The sequence below is a fragment of the Notolepis coatsorum genome, assembly GCF_963971535.1.
Source record: "Notolepis coatsorum genome assembly, chromosome: 18".
NCBI classification, from domain to species: domain Eukaryota; kingdom Metazoa; phylum Chordata; class Actinopteri; order Aulopiformes; family Paralepididae; genus Notolepis; species Notolepis coatsorum.
In genome coordinates this window covers 78,625,438-78,646,773 of record NC_140182.1, presented here as the reverse complement: position 1 = coordinate 78,646,773, position 21,336 = coordinate 78,625,438, and the positions used below count along the sequence as shown (strand labels likewise).

General features: G+C 44.6%; 1 protein-coding gene across 4 annotated transcripts in view; it reads right to left on the bottom strand.

Annotated features, from left to right (window-relative positions):
* LOC311245043 (S-adenosylhomocysteine hydrolase-like protein 1) overlaps nucleotides 1–21,075 on the bottom strand; it is a gene marked incomplete at its 3' end in the record, with an annotated part of 115,803 nt that extends 94,728 nt beyond the window's left edge. For all 4 annotated transcript variants that reach the window (XM_084334801.1, XM_084334803.1, XM_084334804.1 and 1 more), the window contains exons 1-2: nucleotides 20,983–21,075; nucleotides 11,312–11,682 (exon numbers count right to left, since the gene is read on the bottom strand). In XM_084334801.1, coding sequence (XP_084190927.1) covers nucleotides 11,312–11,590 — 279 coding nt within the window. In that variant the 5' untranslated portion in view covers nucleotides 11,591–11,682; nucleotides 20,983–21,075. The remainder of the gene's footprint in view (nucleotides 1–11,311; nucleotides 11,683–20,982) is intronic.
* Nucleotides 21,076–21,336: the final 261 nt, after the last annotated feature.

Genomic DNA, 21,336 nt, shown 5'->3' with positions numbered 1-21,336 from the left:
AGAGGACAGTCCATGAGACTCAGAGGACAGTCCATGAGACACAGAGGACAGTCCATGAGAAGACACAGAGGACAGTCCATGAGAAGACACAGAGGACAGTCCATGAGAAGACACAGAGGACAGTCCATGAGACCCAGAGGACAGTCCATGAGACACAGAGGACAGTCCATGAGAAGACACAGAGGACAGGATCCCACTGAAACAGGTCCAAGGATAGAAGTAGGATAGAAGTAGTTAAATAGTTGTGTAACGGTACACAAAAACCACGGTACGGTACGTACAGTAGTACCTCGGTTTTGAAGTCAAGGTTCGGTACAGGTTTTTGGTACAGTGGGGGAAACTTTGGCTTTCCATGTTCCACTCAGGGGTGGTGTAGTGTGCAGTAACTAATTGTACTTGTAGGGCTGTCAACGAATATTCTATATTGAAATTAATAATGGACTTTTAATAAAAACTATTATAATAATAATTATATTAGATTGTGAAAAAACAGCCCCCGGTGGGTGGTCGTTAGTGGTTAACATACCGTTTTATTCGTTCGGTACACAGCCGTTCGGTACGGTACGGTACACACTGAAACGGTTCAGTACGTATACGTGTACCTTTACACCCCTAGTTGTAGTATTAATATGTACAGTGATACAGGTATAAAGACACTATGGTAGTAGTCATACTGGCCAGCAGCTAGTAAGAGTAGGTAAAGGATATACAGATATAGATATAGTATCTACAGATATGTAAAAAGGATTACATGCAGGTATGTACAGACAGATGTGGATAGATAGATATATGGTAAGAATAAATATATATACAATACAGCATTATTGTACTTGCTATCATACGAGTTAAATGGGTTAGATTAGATTTGATTCAAATGACTGTAACAATAAAGTGCAATAGTAATATACAATGTACAGGTGATTCAACTGGGTATAAAATATATAAATGAGTACTACTGAGTAATAGTGCTAATCAGACACACCACACACACCGTAACACCCCATAACTTCCCTTTCTGTCACCGTATCCTCCGCCCTCCTCTTCCTCTCCATCTCCCCCTCATCTCTGAGTGTCTCTCTCTCACCATCCAGTGAGGTGGTTGAAAGGCTGGGCAGCTAGACGGGTCCCACTTGGCCATGGTCTCTCTCTGCTCTCTCTCTCTGTGTCGTTGTCCCTGGTTTTCCTCTGACACTAGCCTAGTCTCTGCTTCAAGTTCTGCTTCGTGAGAAAACTGTCCACACTGAGGTGCTGACTCACCCACCCTCCCTATTTATACATTACCTAATAACTCTCTCTCTCTCTCTCTCTCTCTCTCTCTCTCTCTCTCTCTCTCTCTCTCTCTCTCTCTCTCTCTCTCTCTCTCTCTCTCTCTCTCTCTCTCTCTCTCTCTCTTACCCACAATACTTACACATGCATGATGTCTGCATACATACACATAAACACACACACACACACACACACACACACACACACACACACACACACACACACACACACACACACACACACACACACATATACACACACACACACACACACACACACAGACACACACGTATCGGGTTAATGTGTTCACTGGAGAGTAGAGTTGGCAGCTTTGAAAAGATTAGCTGATGGAGCTATTGGTTCGTAATTCTCCAAATCGTAACTCCAGACTGCCTGTATTTCATACTAATCCATTGGCAATAAGCTAACCTTGTTTCTCAATGAACATGTAGATGTTATTAGACTCTTATAGGGTTGGGTACCGTTCAACAGTACCTTTTTTCAGTACCTAACTATCTCTGTAATAACAACATTTCTTATTTCAGTTGTAAAAAAATAGGTCCAAACTTCTCAACTTCAACATTGTTATTTATTCAGAACATTGTTATTTATTGTTCTAACACACCACACAAAATAAATCGCATGATCATGTATATACAGAGCTGCACTATTAAGGTCCCTAAAGGTGACTCAGTCAGTTAACATCAAACAGTCAACAATGTTTCCAACATCAATCAATCCTGATAGAATTTGAACATCTATTGTTTTCACCACATCTATTCCTTTTGAGTTTCTATTAGAATATTAATTAACATCTATTGTTTTCACCACATCTATTCCTTTTGAGTTTCTATCAGAATATTAACACAATGATTGCCAGATGGCACTGTGGGCGTATGGCCGTTTGTACCAGCTCTTTGTTCAATGGGATAAGGTCGGTGTTTGCAACTGCTAAAACTATATTAATATTAGTATTATAGCTATGGATCTAATAACATTGTCGATTGTCAGTGAGTTTCTTCCGGTCAACATGCAAAAAACAGATAATTTTTTCATCCGTACATTTCAGTTTTTTTTTTTTTTTATATATCTTTTCCCCCCTCCTATTTCCTCCGATTTTCTCCCATCCCAATGTTAGTCGTTATGCCAATTCCCAATCCCCTTCCTGGTCGCTGCGCACTTATCCCCCACAGTCAATCTGGGAGAGTGGAGGCTATCACGTGCTTCCTCCGACACACGTCTAGCCAATCAACTGCTTCTTTTCACCTGGCAGCGCGGACTCTCACGGAGCTGTGAGCTGGATTCGAACAGGCGAATCCTAGCGTCTCCGGGGTTGGTGACGAACGCAATCTCCGCTACGCCACCTGACCGCCCTCCGTACATTTCCGTTTTATACCGTGGTGAATCTGAGTATAGTTTGAGTGATTCTGAGTAATCCCAGGAAAAGATGCGAAAACAGCGTTTTAGTGAAATTCACAAAACACGTTGCCATTCCTCGCTTGGATCTACAATCAATCTGAAATCAACGCTAGATTATCGGTATTATCTTTCATCATGCACGCATGAAAGGGAGACAGGGACGCGGGGCCACTCCGTGCTTTTGATCGCTACCAACACACACACACCACCCGACACGCTTCGATCGCGGGGAAACAATTATCGGATCAACGCAAGATCGATAACATATAGTCCTTACCTTGTCCATGATGTACTGCAAAAAGAATAATCCAATTATCTGATCGCCATTCCAAATACTGGTCGCGTGAGTGTATCCAGCGTTATCCAGCATTGCATAATGAAAGAGGGGGGGAGCCTAGTCGATGCATCGATATAAGCCGGAGTCTTGCCGGAGTGTATAGACCCCGCCTGCACGGCTCAGCTCGGCCGAGAAAAGAATGGGGTGCAATAGCGGCCGCAAGGCGTTAGGCGGCGGTATCGCACCGCTGCAGTCTCAGACAGTGTGTCACCCAGTCCTACAGCACAGCAGGATGAATTATGAATGGAAATAGCAAAGAAAAGAAAAAAAACGTATCCAATAATGAGTTTACTCGTTGTTGGCGTCCAACGATTGGCGGGCTATAACAAGTTAATTCGGTTTTGGTGCAGAAGCGGTTAACGTCTATTCCTTTTGAGTTTCTATTAGAATATTAACACATCTATTGTTTTCACCACGTCTATTCCTTTTGAGTTACTATTCCACAACACAGTCAGTAGTCTGACTAACCAACCAACCAACCAACCAACCAACCAACCAACCAACCAACCAACCAACCAACCAACCAACCAACCAACCAACCAACCAACCAACCAACCAACCAACCAACCAACGCCCTGACTTGACCAACCTCCACCCTCCTACCAGGCTAACTGACCAAGTAGCGGCTGAGGGGCGACAGTGGCTCAGGAGGAGGTAGAACGGTCGCCTGGTAATCGGAAGGTTCCCGGTTTGATGTTGAAGCGTCCTTGAGCAAGACGCTTAATCCCCTAACTGCTCGCCTCCGCCGTCAGTGTGTGAATGGGTGAATGTGAGGCATAAGTTGTAAAGCACTTTGGATGAAAGCGCTATATGAATGCACCATTTACCAGTCAGGCTACTTTCTTTTTGGTATGAAATCACAACAACAGAGAATAAAAAAGACTGTAAAGTCTTCAGTAGAACCCCCCCACTCCTCTGAAGTTTGAAAACATTTGAACAATTTCCTACAATATATGGCTCAAAGAAAGCTCCCTATGTTCACACTAGTGCCACCAGAATGAAAATTATAAATATAAGTTGGCGTTTCAAGTCGGTGTCTGCACTTGAAGGACACCGTGCCACAGACCAGTGTAATGGTTAACTGACTGATGACATAACTGAGCGGTTATACAGCAGGGACGTTTTTAATGAAAGACTGTAATTGTCATTATATAGTCGTTTGAGATGAGCTCACAACATGTCTTGAATATCCCCCCGGGAAAACATTCAAATAGTAATCAGGAAAAGTAAGATTTCCTCATCACTTCCACCTAAGTCTCTTTTGCAGATTCAATTAAAAATTTAAATTTTTTTTTAATAAAAATAAACGTATGAGGGTACCTTGTGTATACTGCACCTGTGTTGTGTATACAGTATACTTTACTTAATCATGGTATATTCAGATTCTAAGTGTTATTGACCATATTATTGTAATGTATAATATACATTAGCATACAGACCCTCATCTGCACCTTTGATTACACTGCCTACTTGCTTATATTCAGAGTTAATGTTATTGTTTACACTGCTTATTTTTACTTTAAATTTTTTTTTATAAAAATAAATGTAAACTTACATTTGTATTGACATTTATAGATCTACAACATTTAGACAACACTTTAAACGACATCAAACATATAACAGTACAATGACATGGGACTTTTTATTTTTATTTTTTTTACTGTACTATAATTGTATTGCCTATAGAATAGACTAGAATAGAATAGACTTTTAATTGTCATTGCACACAAGTATACAACGAAAATTGTATTTATGTCTTTCTACTATTACCCTTCCCATACCTGTACCTCCCCTCCCCCTCCCCGATGCTGCTATGATGCCTGAATTTACCCAAGGGGAAATTGACCCCACTTCTATCCATTTTCAATTTAACACACAAGGAACTGGCTCTAGCGCGAAACTATCGGAGATGCATCGGAGAGCGCTACAGGTAGACTATTAAGAGGGTAGACTACCGGAGAGCATACAGCGCTTGCTGCTGGTAGACTATGGTACCTTGATGCAGAGAGACTGCACAGTCTCTTGGTCCTTTGCTTTGTCCAGGTTGACTAGACTGTACATCTTCTTCATGGTGGAAGAACCGTCCGCATCTCTCACAGGCCTCTAGAGCTGTAGACTGATATACTGTTCGGCGGCGGAACGATTATGGAAGGTTTGTACTGTGAGTGATCTCTCAGCCCAGGTGACAGGTGGAGGGAGAGGAGAGAGGGAGAGAGAGAGGAGGAGGACTGAGACTGAGAGAAAGGAGTCTTTGTGAGGTTTGGTAAAGAGAGAGAGAGAGAGAGAGAGAGAGAGAGAGAGAGAGAGAGAGAGAGAGAGAGAGAGAGAGAGAGGGAGAGAGAGAGAAGGTTGAGTTACAGTCAGAAGGGGAGGTTTAAGAGGAGGAGGGGGGGGGGGGGGGCTGGGTACTCAGACCGGGTTAAGTATTACCGGAGGCTTCTACTGAGTACATGAAAGACTTTTGACGTAGGGCCTACGGGAGGTCTACTCAATATTCAAAGGATACCCCCACTCCTCTGAAGTTTGAAAACATTTGAACAATTTCCTACAATATATGGCTCAAAGAAAGCTCCCTATGTTCACACTAGTGCCACCAGAATGAAAATTATAAATATAAGTTGGCGTTTCAAGTCGGTGTCTGCACTTGAAGGACACCGTGCCACAGACCAGTGTAATGGTTAACTGACTGATGACATAACTGAGCGGTTATACAGCAGGGACGTTTTTAATGAAAGACTGTAATTGTCATTATATAGTCGTTTGAGATGAGCTCACAACATGTCTTGAATATCCCCCCGGGAAAACATTCAAATAGTAATCAGGAAAAGTAAGATTTCCTCATCACTTCCACCTAAGTCTCTTTTGCAGATTCAATTAAAAATTTAAATTTTTTTTTAATAAAAATAAACGTATGAGGGTACCTTGTGTATACTGCACCTGTGTTGTGTATACAGTATACTTTACTTAATCATGGTATATTCAGATTCTAAGTGTTATTGACCATATTATTGTAATGTATAATATACATTAGCATACAGACCCTCATCTGCACCTTTGATTACACTGCCTACTTGCTTATATTCAGAGTTAATGTTATTGTTTACACTGCTTATTTTTACTTTTAATTTTTTTTTATAAAAATAAATGTAAACTTACATTTGTATTGACATTTATAGATCTACAACATTTAGACAACACTTTAAACGACATCAAACATATAACAGTACAATGACATGGGACTTTTTATTTTTATTTTTTTTACTGTACTATAATTGTATTGCCTATAGAATAGACTAGAATAGAATAGACTTTTAATTGTCATTGCACACAAGTATACAACGAAAATTGTATTTATGTCTTTCTACTATTACCCTTCCCATACCTGTACCTCCCCTCCCCCTCCCCGATGCTGCTATGATGCCTGAATTTACCCAAGGGGAAATTGACCCCACTTCTATCCATTTTCAATTTAACACACAAGGAACTGGCTCTAGCGCGAAACTATCGGAGATGCATCAGGTGCTACAGGTAGACTATTAAGAGCATATACCGCGCATGCTACTGGTAGACTACCGGAGAGCATACAGCGCTTGCTGCTGGTAGACTATGGTACCTTGATGCAGAGAGACTGCACAGCCTCTTGGTCCTTTGCTTTGTCCAGGTTGACTAGACTGTACATCTTCTTCATGGTGGAAGAACCGTCCGCATCTCTCACAGGCCTCTAGAGCTGTAGACTGATATACTGTTCGGCGGCGGAACGATTATGGAAGGTTTGTACTGTGAGTGATCTCTCAGCCCAGGTGACAGGTGGAGGGAGAGGAGAGAGGGAGAGAGAGAGGAGGAGGACTGAGACTGAGAGAAAGGAGTCTTTGTGAGGTTTGGTAAAGAGAAAGAGAGAGAGAGAGAGAGAGAGAGAGAGAGAGAGAGAGAGAGAGAGAGAGAGAGAGAGAGAGAGAGAGAGAGAGAGAGAGAGAGAGAGAGAGAGAGAGAGAGGGAGAGAGAGAGATGGTTGAGTTACAGTCAGAAGGGGAGGTTTAAGAGGAGGAGGGGGGGGGGCTGGGTACTCAGACCGGGTTAAGTATTACCGGAGGCTTCTACTGAGTACATGAAAGACTTTTGACGTAGGGCCTACGGGAGGTCTACTGAATATTCAAAGGATACCACCACGGATCCATGCAAAAGTCAACAATAATAATACAAATGGTAAAATGACATGTGTATTTTTAAAGTTTTAAAGATCTTCGGATAATATTTTGATGAAGATATACCCCTTTGGCTGAAAGAGCACCACACAGTTGCATTATTTAAAAAAGAAAAAAGACATGGAAGCATGTCTCCACACCTACACACAGCAGTTGGCTTAAGGGGTCCTACAGGCTCTTAAACTGGAAGAAATACGGTTCTAACTTGGAGAGCCTTTATCACCCATTTTCAGACCCTGATACTTGCAGAGGAGTGATGTGGGCCTGAGCTACAGCTACCCCCTCCCCTTTATATATTATTTAATTTTTTATTTAATTTAATTTGTTTATTAACTTTTTTTTGTGAACAAATGTTTTTTATTTTCCCTTTTTTAACATAAAACTAGACAAACAATACAGTAACAATAAAAATCTATGATAAATCACAGGACAATGACTGAAATAATAATAACAATAATGACATTCCAGTAATTAAATCAAAATAAATGTAGATTAAAAGACATAAAAATAATAAATACAATACAATACAATACATGCGCTCTTGCTCGCTCTTCCTCACTCTTTCCTTCCCCTTCCCTCCCGCTCCACCCCCCCCCCCCCCCCCCCCCAGGACCCCGTCAGGGACTATACAACCACTATTCCATTTAACATCAGAAATTACAAGTTCATATGCTTCCCTTTATCTTCTCCACCACAGCTAACCAGATTGCTATGCTGGCTTCATTAACACCTAAAATTTGTGCGGTAGATATCTCTAGATAAATCACATCGAGATAGGTAAGAACCCATACTTTCCGGCACATTTTATCCGGTTGAATCCAGCGTGACGCTATAAACTTTTTGGCAGCCGTAAGACCGGACAAAATTAGTCTCTTTACATGTACAGAGGTTGATAACTGAGAAACATCATTCAACAACAATACAGATGGCAGTATAGGTATGGTCAGAGATAAAAATTCTGATAATTGAGTGGTTACTTTTTCCCAGAATATCTTAACAGGAGGGCATTCCCAATACATATGCATAAATGTACCAAGAGCATTGTTTAAACACAAGGAGCATCGAGGGTCTTGTCTGAGCCCCATTAGGTGCAAACGTCTAGGAGTCAGGTAAGTCCTATGAACAAAATTAAGATTCATCTGTTGGTGATCCGGGTTGCGTGATGATAGCCGAACGTTTGCCCAGACTTCATCCCAATCAAAATCTACTTCCAAGTTTGGGATATCCTTCCTCCAAACCGAGTCTAGGGGAAGGACATCATATGAGGACGTAAGTAAGTGACGATAAAAGTCAGAGACGAAGCCTCTCGATGTCTCCTTTTCATAAAATAATTTTTAAAATCTGTGGTGCTCAAGTGGAATCTTTAATGGGACTCCGTGAGCCTTTAAAGCTGCTCTTAATTGTAGATATAATGAGTGGAGCTGGTGAGGTTAAATTTGTTAGATATATCTTGATAACTGCAGAAACCATGGTCATCGAAGATATCCCCCAATGTATGTATGTCTTTCTTTTCCCATCTAGGAAAACTTGTTGTGCAATAAGGAGAACATTGTTATTAAATAGGGGAGAATGACTGTGCCATTTATGGTGGTTTGTACACTTTTTCTTTACTTTTCTTTACTTTTATATACTTGTTTTGTTTGCTCAATATTATTTTCTCTTCGTGTTTATGTTTCATTTTCTATTCAACTTTTGTAACGTGTCTAAATTGAAAAATGTAATATATATATATATATTATATATATATATATATATATTATATATTATATATATATATATATAAAGACACCAAACTTGTCAAATCACACTGTAATTAGTCTGACGCACTCTCCGCTCTCTGTGTCCCAAGGGTAAACATTAGTGAAGCCATCTAAACGTGTGCGTGCGTGTACTGTGTGTACACTCATGTATGCGGGAGGCCATGCGTGTATGAAAAAGAGAGAGAAAGAGAGGAGATGTGATACAAGGACGAGTGGAAAAACCCAAAGTTCAGACCTGCAAACCAAACAAGTAAAACTGACCACTGTGTTCCGTGACACAGAGGTCAGCTATACTTCTCAACAGGCTTCCTGTTGAGGCGGCGGAGTTGAGATTCTTGACGTGCTTTCTGTCTACACAATGACTACATTAACTATCTTGGGTTGCTGAAACTCAGTTATAAAAATAAAGGTCTTCACACAGGAGCCTAATATAAGCAATGAGTGCTAGTGTGCTGGTCAAACATTCATAGAGGCATAGACATTACAATTAGATCATTAACAGCTGCAAGTATCAGCCACTTCACACTCTAAGAGCTCTAGAGTTTACATTTTACATTTATTAATTTAGCTGAGCGCTTTTATCCAAAGCGACTTACAATTTCTGTACAACAGGTCAGAAGGAAGGGTAGGCCTACAACTCTGGCAGCTGAGTAACAATGTTCGTCAAACAGTGTTGAAACTTGGGTGCTGCAGTCTTGAGTGCATAGTATTAAAGACGGCATACAGTAGTAGGTAGTAATATAGGCAAGGTAGATTACTTAAGTGCATGATAGTAAAAGACAGTACGAATGTTAGTATTATTGGTTTTTCTTTTCATTACAGATATTGATTGAAGAAGTGTGTTTTTAGTCAACAGCGGAAAATTGGTCAGGTATTGGCTGTCCTAACTGTGGTGGGAAGTTCGTTCCACCATTGTAGAGTTCTAGACAACGACCAGAGCTTGAGCTGAAGAGCTCTCTATATCATTTTTTATACAGAGCTCTTTATACAGAAACAGGACCAGCTTTCCTTTGATTAGTAGAAAGAGAGTTGTTGAAGCAGTTTTCTTATCAGTCTTGGACTATGGTGATGTAATTTAACCCTTAACCTTAATTTTTTTGTCAAAATAAGTGTTAAGTAGCTCTACATTCTGACAGTCATCACTGATGACTGGTCAGTAACATGGGTCTTTCAGTCCCTCCACTCTGCAGTAAACACAAAATACATTTTCTGGTATCCCTTCCCACTGTATCCAATCAGGAGAGTGAACACTAGATATTTTTGCTTATTTCAAGAAATCTTGCTGAGCCAAATTTGCTTACTGCACTGACAGATTATTTGACTTGTTTCAAAGACACATTTGCTTAAAACTAGGTTTTATTTCTTATTTTTGTCAGACCGTTTTTGCAGTGTGGAGTTCTCTCTCCTGATTGGATGAAGTGGGAACAGGATACCAGAAAATGTATTCTCTGTTTATTGCAAAACAGACCCATGTTACTGACCAGACAATCTATATCAGTGATGGGTGTCAGAATGTAGAACTATTATTTTAACACGTATAGACCACTTATTCTAACAATAAAATACCACTTACATAACCTTTAAATCCCTGCACTCTGTCTGTCACTCTGCCCTCAGATTCATCACTAATAATGAATAATAATAATAATAATAATAATAATAATAATAATAATAATAATAATAATAATAATAATAATAATAATAATAATAATAATAATAATAATAATAATAATAATAATAATAATAATAATAATAATAATAATAATAATAATAATAATAATGATATGACAATCCTTTATGAGAAGGCTGGTTGGTCCTCTCTGACGGAGAGGCGCAACAAACACTGGTATTTGTTCATATTAAGGCCCTTATTGGTAAGCTACCTCCTTACTATCATTATTGGAATATAATTTTGGAACCTATATGGAACCTGTTCTAGTGACTGGCTGATCCTTAAGGTCCCCTGAGTTTGCTCTGAACAGGATACATCTACATTTAGCTATGATTCCCCGGCCTAGCTCATAGAATGAACTCCAACAGTCCAGCTTGAGATTCATCCCTCTGTTGCAGTTTGAAACCTTGATCTCCAACCTTTGTCAATCACGTTGTCATGTTTTAATAGATTTTTGTCTAATCTTGTTGTCTCTTTGTTATGATTTTATATGCCGACGTGACTGTAAATGAGGAAAACCTCAGTTGACTTTCGAGGTTTAAATAAATGTTTGAAATTAAATTAAATATGCAGTCCACACAAACACATGACAACCCTTGATACTTCAAACCAAGAGTATGACAAACTTCTGTTTATAGAAAAAAGAACTCCTCACCAAATCCGTCTTCGGTGCTTCAGAAACTAGTTCTCCTGTCCCATTGGACACCTCTTCCTCGTCTCTAGGATCTCCACTCTGTGCTTGGAACTGTGAGGGTCGTCGGCTCTCCGCCGCCTGGAGCATCTTCAGCAGGTTCGGAGTGCATGATGGCGACTGGCCGTCGGAGCTGGGATCCACCTCTTCCTCTCCATCTCTCCCTCTCGCCTCCTCTGCGTGCTGTTCGGGGAACACGTCGGGTAATGCTGCCTTCTCGTCAGGGTGAGGGTTTGGTTCCATTCCCTCTGTCGTGGTTCCAGCAGCAGACACTCTAGTCTTGACAGGCAGGCTACACCGCTACAGCCAGGGTGCACGGGTCAGGTAGGACAGACCTGTGAGGAGAGGCGAGGAGAGGCGAGGAGAGGCGAGGAGAGGTGAGGGCGTCTCCAAAGCATAGACACAGTGACTCTGCCCTCACGCCAACATCACCTATATTGGCCCGGTGCACTTCCCCCTCCCCGGTGTGTGTTCACCCTAAACAGAAGGGTTTCGGTTTCTTTCAATTTGACGGTGCATACGTAAATAATTAGCGTGACAGATCCCTGGTCCACTGTGTACAGTGCAAACACAGTAGTAGTAATACTAGCTTTGTTGGTCACTGCATTCATTTGATGTGCAACACAGGCAGATACATGCACGCACGTGCCACACACACACACACACACACACACACACACACACACACACACACACACACACGCACACACACGCACACACACACACTACTGTGTGTACCTACTGTCTTTTACTATTATGCACATTTGCGGCATGCCTTAATGCTACTACAGTACCTACTATGCTAATATAATTATATATATTATATTATATTATATTATATAATTATATATATATTGAGCTGTACTGTATTGTACCCATTCTGCAATCTGTTAATAGTTTTCAATCAATCAATATGTCTATACTACTACCTACTATGCTAATATGTCTAATATACTACTACCTACTATGCTACGATAGTACTACCTACTATGATAATATGTCTATAAAAGGCGGCTACGTGGTGCAGTGGGCAAGGCGCTCACCACGAATACTGGAGACTAGGCTCGAACAGGTTCGCCTCCCTGTTCGAGCCCAGCGCTCCACATTGCTTTCAGTTTAGCTGGTCGTCCGCACTAATACACATTGGCAGTATTAGGGGGAGGGAAACTGATGGGTGGGGATCGGGCGTTGTGGACAGCGACTCCTACAGGTCGGTTGGTGCGCCTGCGCAGTAGAATCAGGAAGCGACGGGGGCGGGGCCCCTCCAAAGCCCAGGCCCCTGACGTTGAAAGATCGAGCTGCGCAGGTGGAAAGATGCGACTGCTGTTACCTCAAGTATCGGCGGGGACTTGTGTTATGTATGACTTAGTCCACATTGCAGCCGGCTTGTGGGAGGCATGAAACAGCGTTCAAAGACAGGGGAGGGTTGAATTGGATGATACGAAAATTGGGATGGGAGAAAAAATAGAAAAAATGGGAGAAAAAGTGGATAAAAAAAAAAAGATTATATGTCTATATATTACTATTGTAACTGAGGGGTACAATTCCCTGACTGTATTAATCAAGTATTAGTATCATTAAACTACTACCGTCTTATGTACATTACTGGCCAATACCGTACACAGGTATATGATGAGAACTTCTCCACAATAACACGGTTTCCACACAAATACTCGTTTAGAATATTTATTACATCAAAAGGTATTATTACATTTATCATTTGAATGCACTTGTAAGGCAAAGAATGTGCGTAGGCAAGTCAATACTGAATATTAGGAATTCTCTATGGTACTCAGGAAGGGGTGTACTACCGGTTGTAAGCCAGCAGGGGGAGGCAATGCTCTATGAAAGTCAAGGGTCCACGGAGGCGATATCACCCCTGTGTCAGCGGGGAAAGCAGCAGCTGTAATCCTAGGGTGCGCGCCGCAGATGAAGCCGTGGAGTCTCTGCTCCGACAGAGACGGGCTCGAGTGATGTCCTCACGGGCATGTGTAGATCTCACAGCAGTGGGGTAGACGGTTCTCTGCTCCAGCAGCTTGGTGAAGAATGAAGAATAATAATCCTGCCAGGTGGCTCTGCAATCACCGGTGTAGGTATCCTCCGTGGTGCACGGTAGTTCACAGTTGAACTTGACGTTACTATCCTTATTAGCACGCGGCAATAAGTGCTCTATGTAGACACACAATTACCCACTTCACGTGGTCTTTGACTCGTAATGAAGGTTTACTAGTGAATAGCGAACGATACGTTAAACAAACGTAGTAGAATAACACAACTCTATTTGAGGCAATACGAGCCCTACTCTACCCCACGTTGCATAATGGGGAGACGTTGCTTGGATAACTGGAACTGCACGAGACTGAACGGGACAAGGGACTAAGAGGAATTCTACATTTCTTGCGCCCTATTTATATGCCCGGTGGACAAATAGTGCCGCTCTGCTTTCGGTAGCCGTATTCCTGCGCGGAGCTGGGGCTAGTAAGGGCATGTTCGTCGGCACCATTGAACTTGACTCAAGGGGCCTGTCTGCTGGCGCCAGGTTCTTGTCCAATGAGAGAATGAACTATTATGGGCTGTAGTAACTACTAGGTTAAAGGGACATTCCGTGTATATGTACAAAGAATATACAAGGGATATCAAACGATATACAAATATTATGCAATATACATCAATCAATAAATATATATATTCGGTTTAATCTGACCCTTTGTAACAGCCGCCCCCTAATTAGTCCCACCTAATTAGCTAAGCAGAGACAGATTAACCGCACTGTCCACTACTCAATGTCCGCTGTAAGGGGTCGGTCAGTTCACAAAGTCAGGGGTCATGGTCGTCATTAAGCGAGTCGGGGAGCCTTGGCGACTCTATCAGCTTCGCCACGGGTCGGTTGTAGGTCCGCCCTTGGCCGAGCACTTCTGCCACTCTGACCCTTCCGTCGGCACCAGTGGTCACTTTGCTTACGCGGCCGGCCGGCCACGCAGCTCGGGGTAGTGACTGGGCTATGGTCATGACGACTGGACGGGATGAAGGGGGGCTTAGGAGGAAGCGGGCCTGAGACTGCTTTGATCTGTGCTTGGCTGTGCTTTCTCCTCCTCCGTCTGTTTCTCTTGTTTGCTCTGTACCCCGTCTGAGGAGAGGCCGGTCCCGGCCGCCCCGTCAAGGAGTCGCTTGGGGTGCTGGGTTCGATGTCAGCTACGTCTGGAGCGCAGCTGAGGGGGGTGGGGTTCCGAACTCCCTCTGGTACCCACGGTTCTCTCACGGGCCTCTCGCTTAATGTCAATAGCCTCTGCTGTACGGGGGAGAGGCCGGTGTCGCTCGCCTCTGTGTGTAGGCAGTGTGTAGACGTGGGTTGACTGTCAAGTCCGTAGAGGGGGCCCTGGAGCGTCCATCCCAGTCGGGTCTGAACCGCGACTGGGCATCCTTTGGGTCCGACGTGGGCCGCCTCAATTGGGAGAATGAGGTCCGCGTGGTCGGAGCCGATGAGCAGGGTCGGTGTGGCGCCGTCGATAAGCGGTATAGGTAGTTGACGTAGGTGCACATACTTAGCCATCAGCTGTGGGATGGGGTAGGTGTACTGAGACAGGCCTATGTCGTGGCTGGTGAAGACGTTAGTTATACTATACTGCTTCTCGGGCTGGTCCACCGCTGCTATCTTGAAGGAGACCCTTTCACCCGTTATGGTCTTCTGGTCCCTTCTGATGGTGCGTATGGTCATTGTATCTTTGACACCTCGCAGGCCCAACTGGGCTGCTGCGGAAGCGAGGAGGAGAGTCTTTTCAGACCCATCGTCCAGGACGGCGTAAGTGTCCAGGACCTTGTCCTCGTAGCTCAGGAGCACTCTGACCACTTTGAGGAGCACACGGGGGGTCCCGCTATGCTGGTCAATGTGGAGCACTCCTGTGGGTGGTGACGTAGAATCTATATGGTGCGAATCGCACCGTGGCTCCCAGTGTCTGCCGTAGCAGTCGGGACACCAGGGAGCGGTCTGGTGGAACTTTGGTGCTGGTGCCACCGCCTCGGCATGGTACATTACCGCGACGGGCCCACTCTGTTGTCCTGGCTGACGCCTGTTGATGTCATGCAGGACCTCCAGGTGGGTGCCACCGCACCTGCTGCACTTCTTCTTCAAGCGGCACTCAGCTGCTAGGTGGCTGCGCGCGCAGCGGAAGCAGCGGCGGTGGTCCTTGACCCACTGACTCACATCATCCGTGGTCAGCTTCTTGAAATCTTCGCACTGATACAGCCGATGTTCTCCCTCACAGTACTGGCACTCAATCTTCCACTGGTCCTCTTTCGTCGAGGGGGTGTTGTGGTTCTTGTGTGGTACTGATTCGGCTTGGTGCATAACGGTCACCAACCGGCGGTTATCCGTTTGTCCCCGAGGTCCGAGTCTTGGGCTTGGTCCACTCCATACGAACGTGTCGAGTCGTAGGCTACTGACCTCCCTGGCGAGGAACTCAGATAGGTCTAGGAGGGATGCCTCTGGACCGTTGGGGTCGCGGTAGTCTCTCTGCCGCCTGAAGCGCTCTTGTCGGGCGGGAGGGAGCTTCTCTAATATCCTCTCTACGTTAGAGTTAGCGTACAGTTCGTAGATACCCTTTTCCTTTTGGGACCCCAGCATCCCTACCAGGGACTGTACCTTGATAGACAGGTCATCTAGCGCTCTGTTGTCTCTGGCTGGGGGGAGACGGTCAATGTCTCTTATCTCCTGTATCACGTAGTCCCATACGCGTCCATACCGTTGGTCGAGTGCTGCTACAGCCGCTGTGTATGGGGTAGTAGAGTTGGCATAGGCCAGCGCTATATTGTGCGCTCGGGGCACCTTGAGGTGCTTCAATAGGGTAGCATACTTGTGGCGTTCATCAGCTACATCAACCATCATGGTCTCTAAGCACATCCGTAGTTCCGTGTACTGTGCTCGGTTCTCATGGGTGAAGTCTGGAAACGTCGGTGCGCCAAGGTACGATGTCATGGATGACTGGCACATCGGTGAGCGTTGGGGAAGAGGCCTCCTAGGCGAGTCTCCCCGTGAGTGTCGTCTTGGGCTGGTACTTGGTGGGTACCGAAGGTCGGGTACCCAGGTGCTGTCCCTCGGGGCTGGCGGTGCGTCAAACTCACCCGTGAGTTGAGTCGGGGGTTTGTAGCGCAGGGCCTCGGGGCTGACTTCTGGGCTGTACTGGACCTCCTGGTCCAGAGTACGTTGCTGCTGGTCGGGGCTGTACTGGGCCTCCTGGGCCAGAGTACGTTGCTGCTGGTCGGCTTGACATTCCTCCTCTTCCTCCTCCTCTTCCTCTGCTAGGACCTGGAGTCTTCTGTTCAGTCTCTCGGCGTGGTTCGGTTCTTCCTGGTTGCTGGGTCTCGTATGGACCGGCCGGGAAGGGGGTTCGGAGACGTGGACAGGATCCTCCTGTTGGCGGGGTCCCGGGTCGCTTCGTCGGGTAGGGGAATGTGTCCTAGACCCGTGTCTTGACGATCTCTGAGAGCTCCGTGTGGAGTGAGGGGGTGTTGCCATGGCAACCAGTTTGTCCATCAGCTCCGCCTGCAGCTGGTCGCGCTCTGCCTCGCGCTGGGCATGGGCTGCGTCGCGCGCTGCTTCGCGCTGGGCATTGGCGACGTCGCGCTGCGCATTGGCGCTGGCCTGGGCGGCGTCGCGCTGTGCGTTGGCGGCGTCGCGCTGGGCATTTGCGACGTCGCGCTGTGCATTGGCGGCGGCGTGCTGTGCATCGGCGCGGCTTCTCTCAATGTTCTCTTCTGTCTGGAGGCGTCTGGTCTCCAGTCTTATGCGGTCGTCTTCACTCCTTTGTTGCGCCTGGAAGCGCTCTCGCTCGCCTGCAAAGTGTTCGCGCTCGCGCGTCTGTTGCGCTTGAAGTCGATCGCGTTCGGTGGAGGCTGCCAGGGTGGCGATGAGTGCTTGCGCCAGCATCTTGTCCGCCGCGCTGGGGGAAGACGCCGTTCGGGGCGATCGGCTCCCGGCAGTACTTGTTGGAGACCCGTTCTCCTGTTGCGTACCGAGGAGACCCATCTCCTGGGTGCGCGTCTCTTCTTGTGGTGGGTCGGGTTCCATCCCGGGAGGGCTTTCTTTATCCTGGAGCGCTCCGGGGACTACCTCGTCGGCGTTGTCGGGGGATAAAGTCGTGTCAGTTCCCTCCTGGTCCCCACCGTGAGCTTGGTCAGTTACATTAGAACCCACTAGGGCCTCTGTTGGCGGGGTAGCCTGGTTGGTAGGGTCGGACATAATTTTACTATCTGCTTTAGTTATTTTATCCGTATCTAATTTCCCTTTAAAGCTAGGTATTGGACTGACAGCGTATGCCTCTAGATAGGGAGGTGGCTGCCGTCTGCGCTGCGGGCGATCTAGCTTAGGAGAACCGTTTGTGGAGTGTTCGTCATCGGCCATGTCAATATTAATATTATATTAATATTACGCTAATTATTATCCGGGGCTCGAAGGACCAATTGTAACTGAGGGGTACAATTCCCTGACTGTATTAATCAAGTATTAGTATCATTAAACTACTACCGTCTTATGTACATTACTGGCCAATACCGTACACAGGTATATGATGAGAACTTCTCCACAATAACACGGTTTCCACACAAATACTTGTTTAGAATATTTATTACATCAAAAGGTATTATTACATTTATCATTTGAATGCACTTGTAAGGCAAAGAATGTGCGTAGGCAAGTCAATACTGAATATTAGGAATTCTCTATGGTACTCAGGAAGGGGTGTACTACCGGTTGTAAGCCAGCAGGGGGAGGCAATGCTCTATGAAAGTCAAGGGTCCACGGAGGCGATATCACCCCTGTGTCAGCGGGGAAAGCAGCAGCTGTAATCCTAGGGTGCGCGCCGCAGATGAAGCCGTGGAGTCTCTGCTCCGACAGAGACGGGCTCGAGTGATGTCCTCACGGGCATGTGTAGATCTCACAGCAGTGGGGTAGACGGTTCTCTGCTCCAGCAGCTTGGTGAAGAATGAAGAATAATAATCCTGCCAGGTGGCTCTGCAATCACCGGTGTAGGTATCCTCCGTGGTGCACGGTAGTTCACAGTTGAACTTGACGTTACTATCCTTATTAGCACGCGGCAATAAGTGCTCTATGTAGACACACAATTACCCACTTCACGTGGTCTTTGACTCGTAATGAAGGTTTACTAGTGAATAGCGAACGATACGTTAAACAAACGTAGTAGAATAACACGACTCTATTTGAGGCAATACGAGCCCTACTCTACCCCACGTTGCATAATGGGGAGACGTTGCTTGGATAACTGGAACTGCACGAGACTGAACGGGACAAGGGACTAAGAGGAATTCTACATTTCTTGCGCCCTATTTATATGCCCGGTGGACAAATAGTGCCGCTCTGCTTTCGGTAGCCGTATTCCTGCGCGGAGCTGGGGCTAGTAAGGGCATGTTCGTCGGCACCATTGAACTTGACTCAAGGGGCCTGTCTGCTGGCGCCAGGTTCTTGTCCAATGAGAGAATGAACTATTATGGGCTGTAGTAACTACTAGGTTAAAGGGACATTCCATGTATATGTACAAAGAATATACAAGGGATATCAAACGATATACAAATATTATGCAATATACATCAATCAATAAATATATATATTCGGTTTAATCTGACCCTTTGTAACAACTATCTACTATGCTAATATGTCTACACTACTACCTACCTACTATGCTAATATGTCTATACTACTACCTACTATGCTACTATATGTCTATACAACCTACTATGCTAATATGTCTATTACCTACTATGCTAATATATACTACTACCTACTATGAATGAATGAATGAATGAATGAATGCTCTGTACACGGGCATCGACAAGTCCCTCCTCCGCCGCCTACAACTGGTGCAGAACGCAGCCGCGCGCCTCCTCACCAAAACAAGAAAACACAAACACATCAGCCCAGTTTTGGCCTCGCTCCACTGGCTGCCTGTTAGCTTCAGGATCGATTTTAAATTAGCACTAAATGTTTTTAAATCATTAAATGGCACGGCTCCCTCCTATCTGTCCGAGCTCCTGCACCGCCACACCCCCCACCGATCCCTCAGATCAGCTGACCAGATGCTATTGGTGGTACCCAGAACCAGGCTCAAGACTAGGGGAGACAGAGCTTTCTCCACTGCAGCGCCTAGACTGTGGAACAGCCTCCCCCTCAGCGTACGGGCCGCCCAGACCGTACAGGCTTTTAAATCACTCTTGAAAACCTACCTGTTCTCCTTGGCCTTCCCCCCTACTTAACCACCACTAGACCCCTGGCCCTTCTATCCTCTTTGTTTTACTGTGTCCTACCAGTTTTTATTACTTTCATTGCTTTATTATGTTTTTAATCCTATATCTTGCACCATATTGTTTTGTTTTTGTTGCTTTCATTGCTTTGCTATGTTTTTTTCTTTCTTTTAATCTTATACCTTGCCTCACACTATTTTGTTTTTATCAACTTGCTTGTGAAGCACTTTGGTGTCAGCTGCCGCTGCTTGGAAATGTGCTATACAAATAAAACTGACTTGACTTGACTTGAATGAATGAACGAATGAAAAAGTTTATTTTTGAAGATGTATTCTCCATATTCCTCCAAACAAATCCCAATATCAAGCTCCGTCGTACATAACAATCATAATGAAAAAGAAATTAAGCAAAAAATCAAGAGCAATGTAGTTAGTTTGTTGACATGTTCAAAGGAGTATTGGGAAGCTAAGCTTATTGATCCCTACCCCCTTACATTTAATTTTTTTTTCTTCCATAAAATTTTACTTGATTTAACATAATTTAGTATAATACATTATACTATACTTTGACTTATAGTACAAAAAGAAAAAACTTTGTCACTTGACAGCAGTAAATACTAGTACAATACCACACTACACAACACAATATAACATTACTCTGTTTATCCGCATTACTCAATTCTATATTTCTCGAATGTGTATTTTTTAAGCTGCTTTTTAAATTGTGCAATATGTTTACTCATTTTGATGTATTCAGGTAAATCATTCCACAACTTCACTCCACAAACAGATATGCACATGCTTTTCAGCGTAGTGTGTACCATTGGTTGTTTAAGATTCCCTCTCCCTCTTAAATTATTCATATGGCATTTATTATTCATTGAACACACTAGCAAACATAAAACTGGAGGAATACACAAACCATTACAGTGGAGCAGTGGCGTAACTCTGTTGCTAGTGGTGCGGGGGACAGATTAGGGGGCGTGGTCAGTGACGTCGCAGGGGGGGGGGGGGGGGGGTAGGGTGGGGCCCCCTACCCCCTTTTTTTTTTAATACAAGGTGTGCAATACGCATTTTCCCAGGCGGTGGCGCCTCTTGTAAGAGGTGGTCATCGTGGAGCCAGGGCTTGTCCGGGACCAGGACTGAGATCGGAATCCGCTGGAGGGGGTGCCGCTGCGGCCGTAGCCGTAACAGGTCGTCCTACTATCCATGGTTCTCGCTGTGAAATATCTGTCTATGACCTTGTTGTATTTAAAAGCCTCTAGGCCAGGGGTCGGCAAGTAGGTTTGCTCACACATGAACAGATCAGTAGGGTGGGCATTTGATTTGCAGCACCTCGGCGGGTGTATTATAAATCGAATGTATTATTATTAAAACACAACTCACCATAATGCAGCCCTGCCCTGGGCTTATTATTGTTCAGTCCTCCAAAATCCCAACTTTGAAACATGTCAAATGTCCACTCACGTTGAATGCAACTACTTTATCTTCTGCAACTTGAACACAGTTGCGTCATTGCCTTGTGTTGCCATGTCAACACGCGAGAGTCACCTGTTGCGATAAACCCGTATTTTAAGTATGACTCCTGTTTATTAAAAGAAGCTTTTTATAGGTCGTAGGCTCCTCTTCTGGCTCTTTCATTTATTTAATTTGATATGAGTTGCAGCTAAATGCTTTTATTTTGAAGGAGTTTGGGCAATTGGGGAGCACAGCTGGGTGTATTTAGCTGATTAGAGCAGT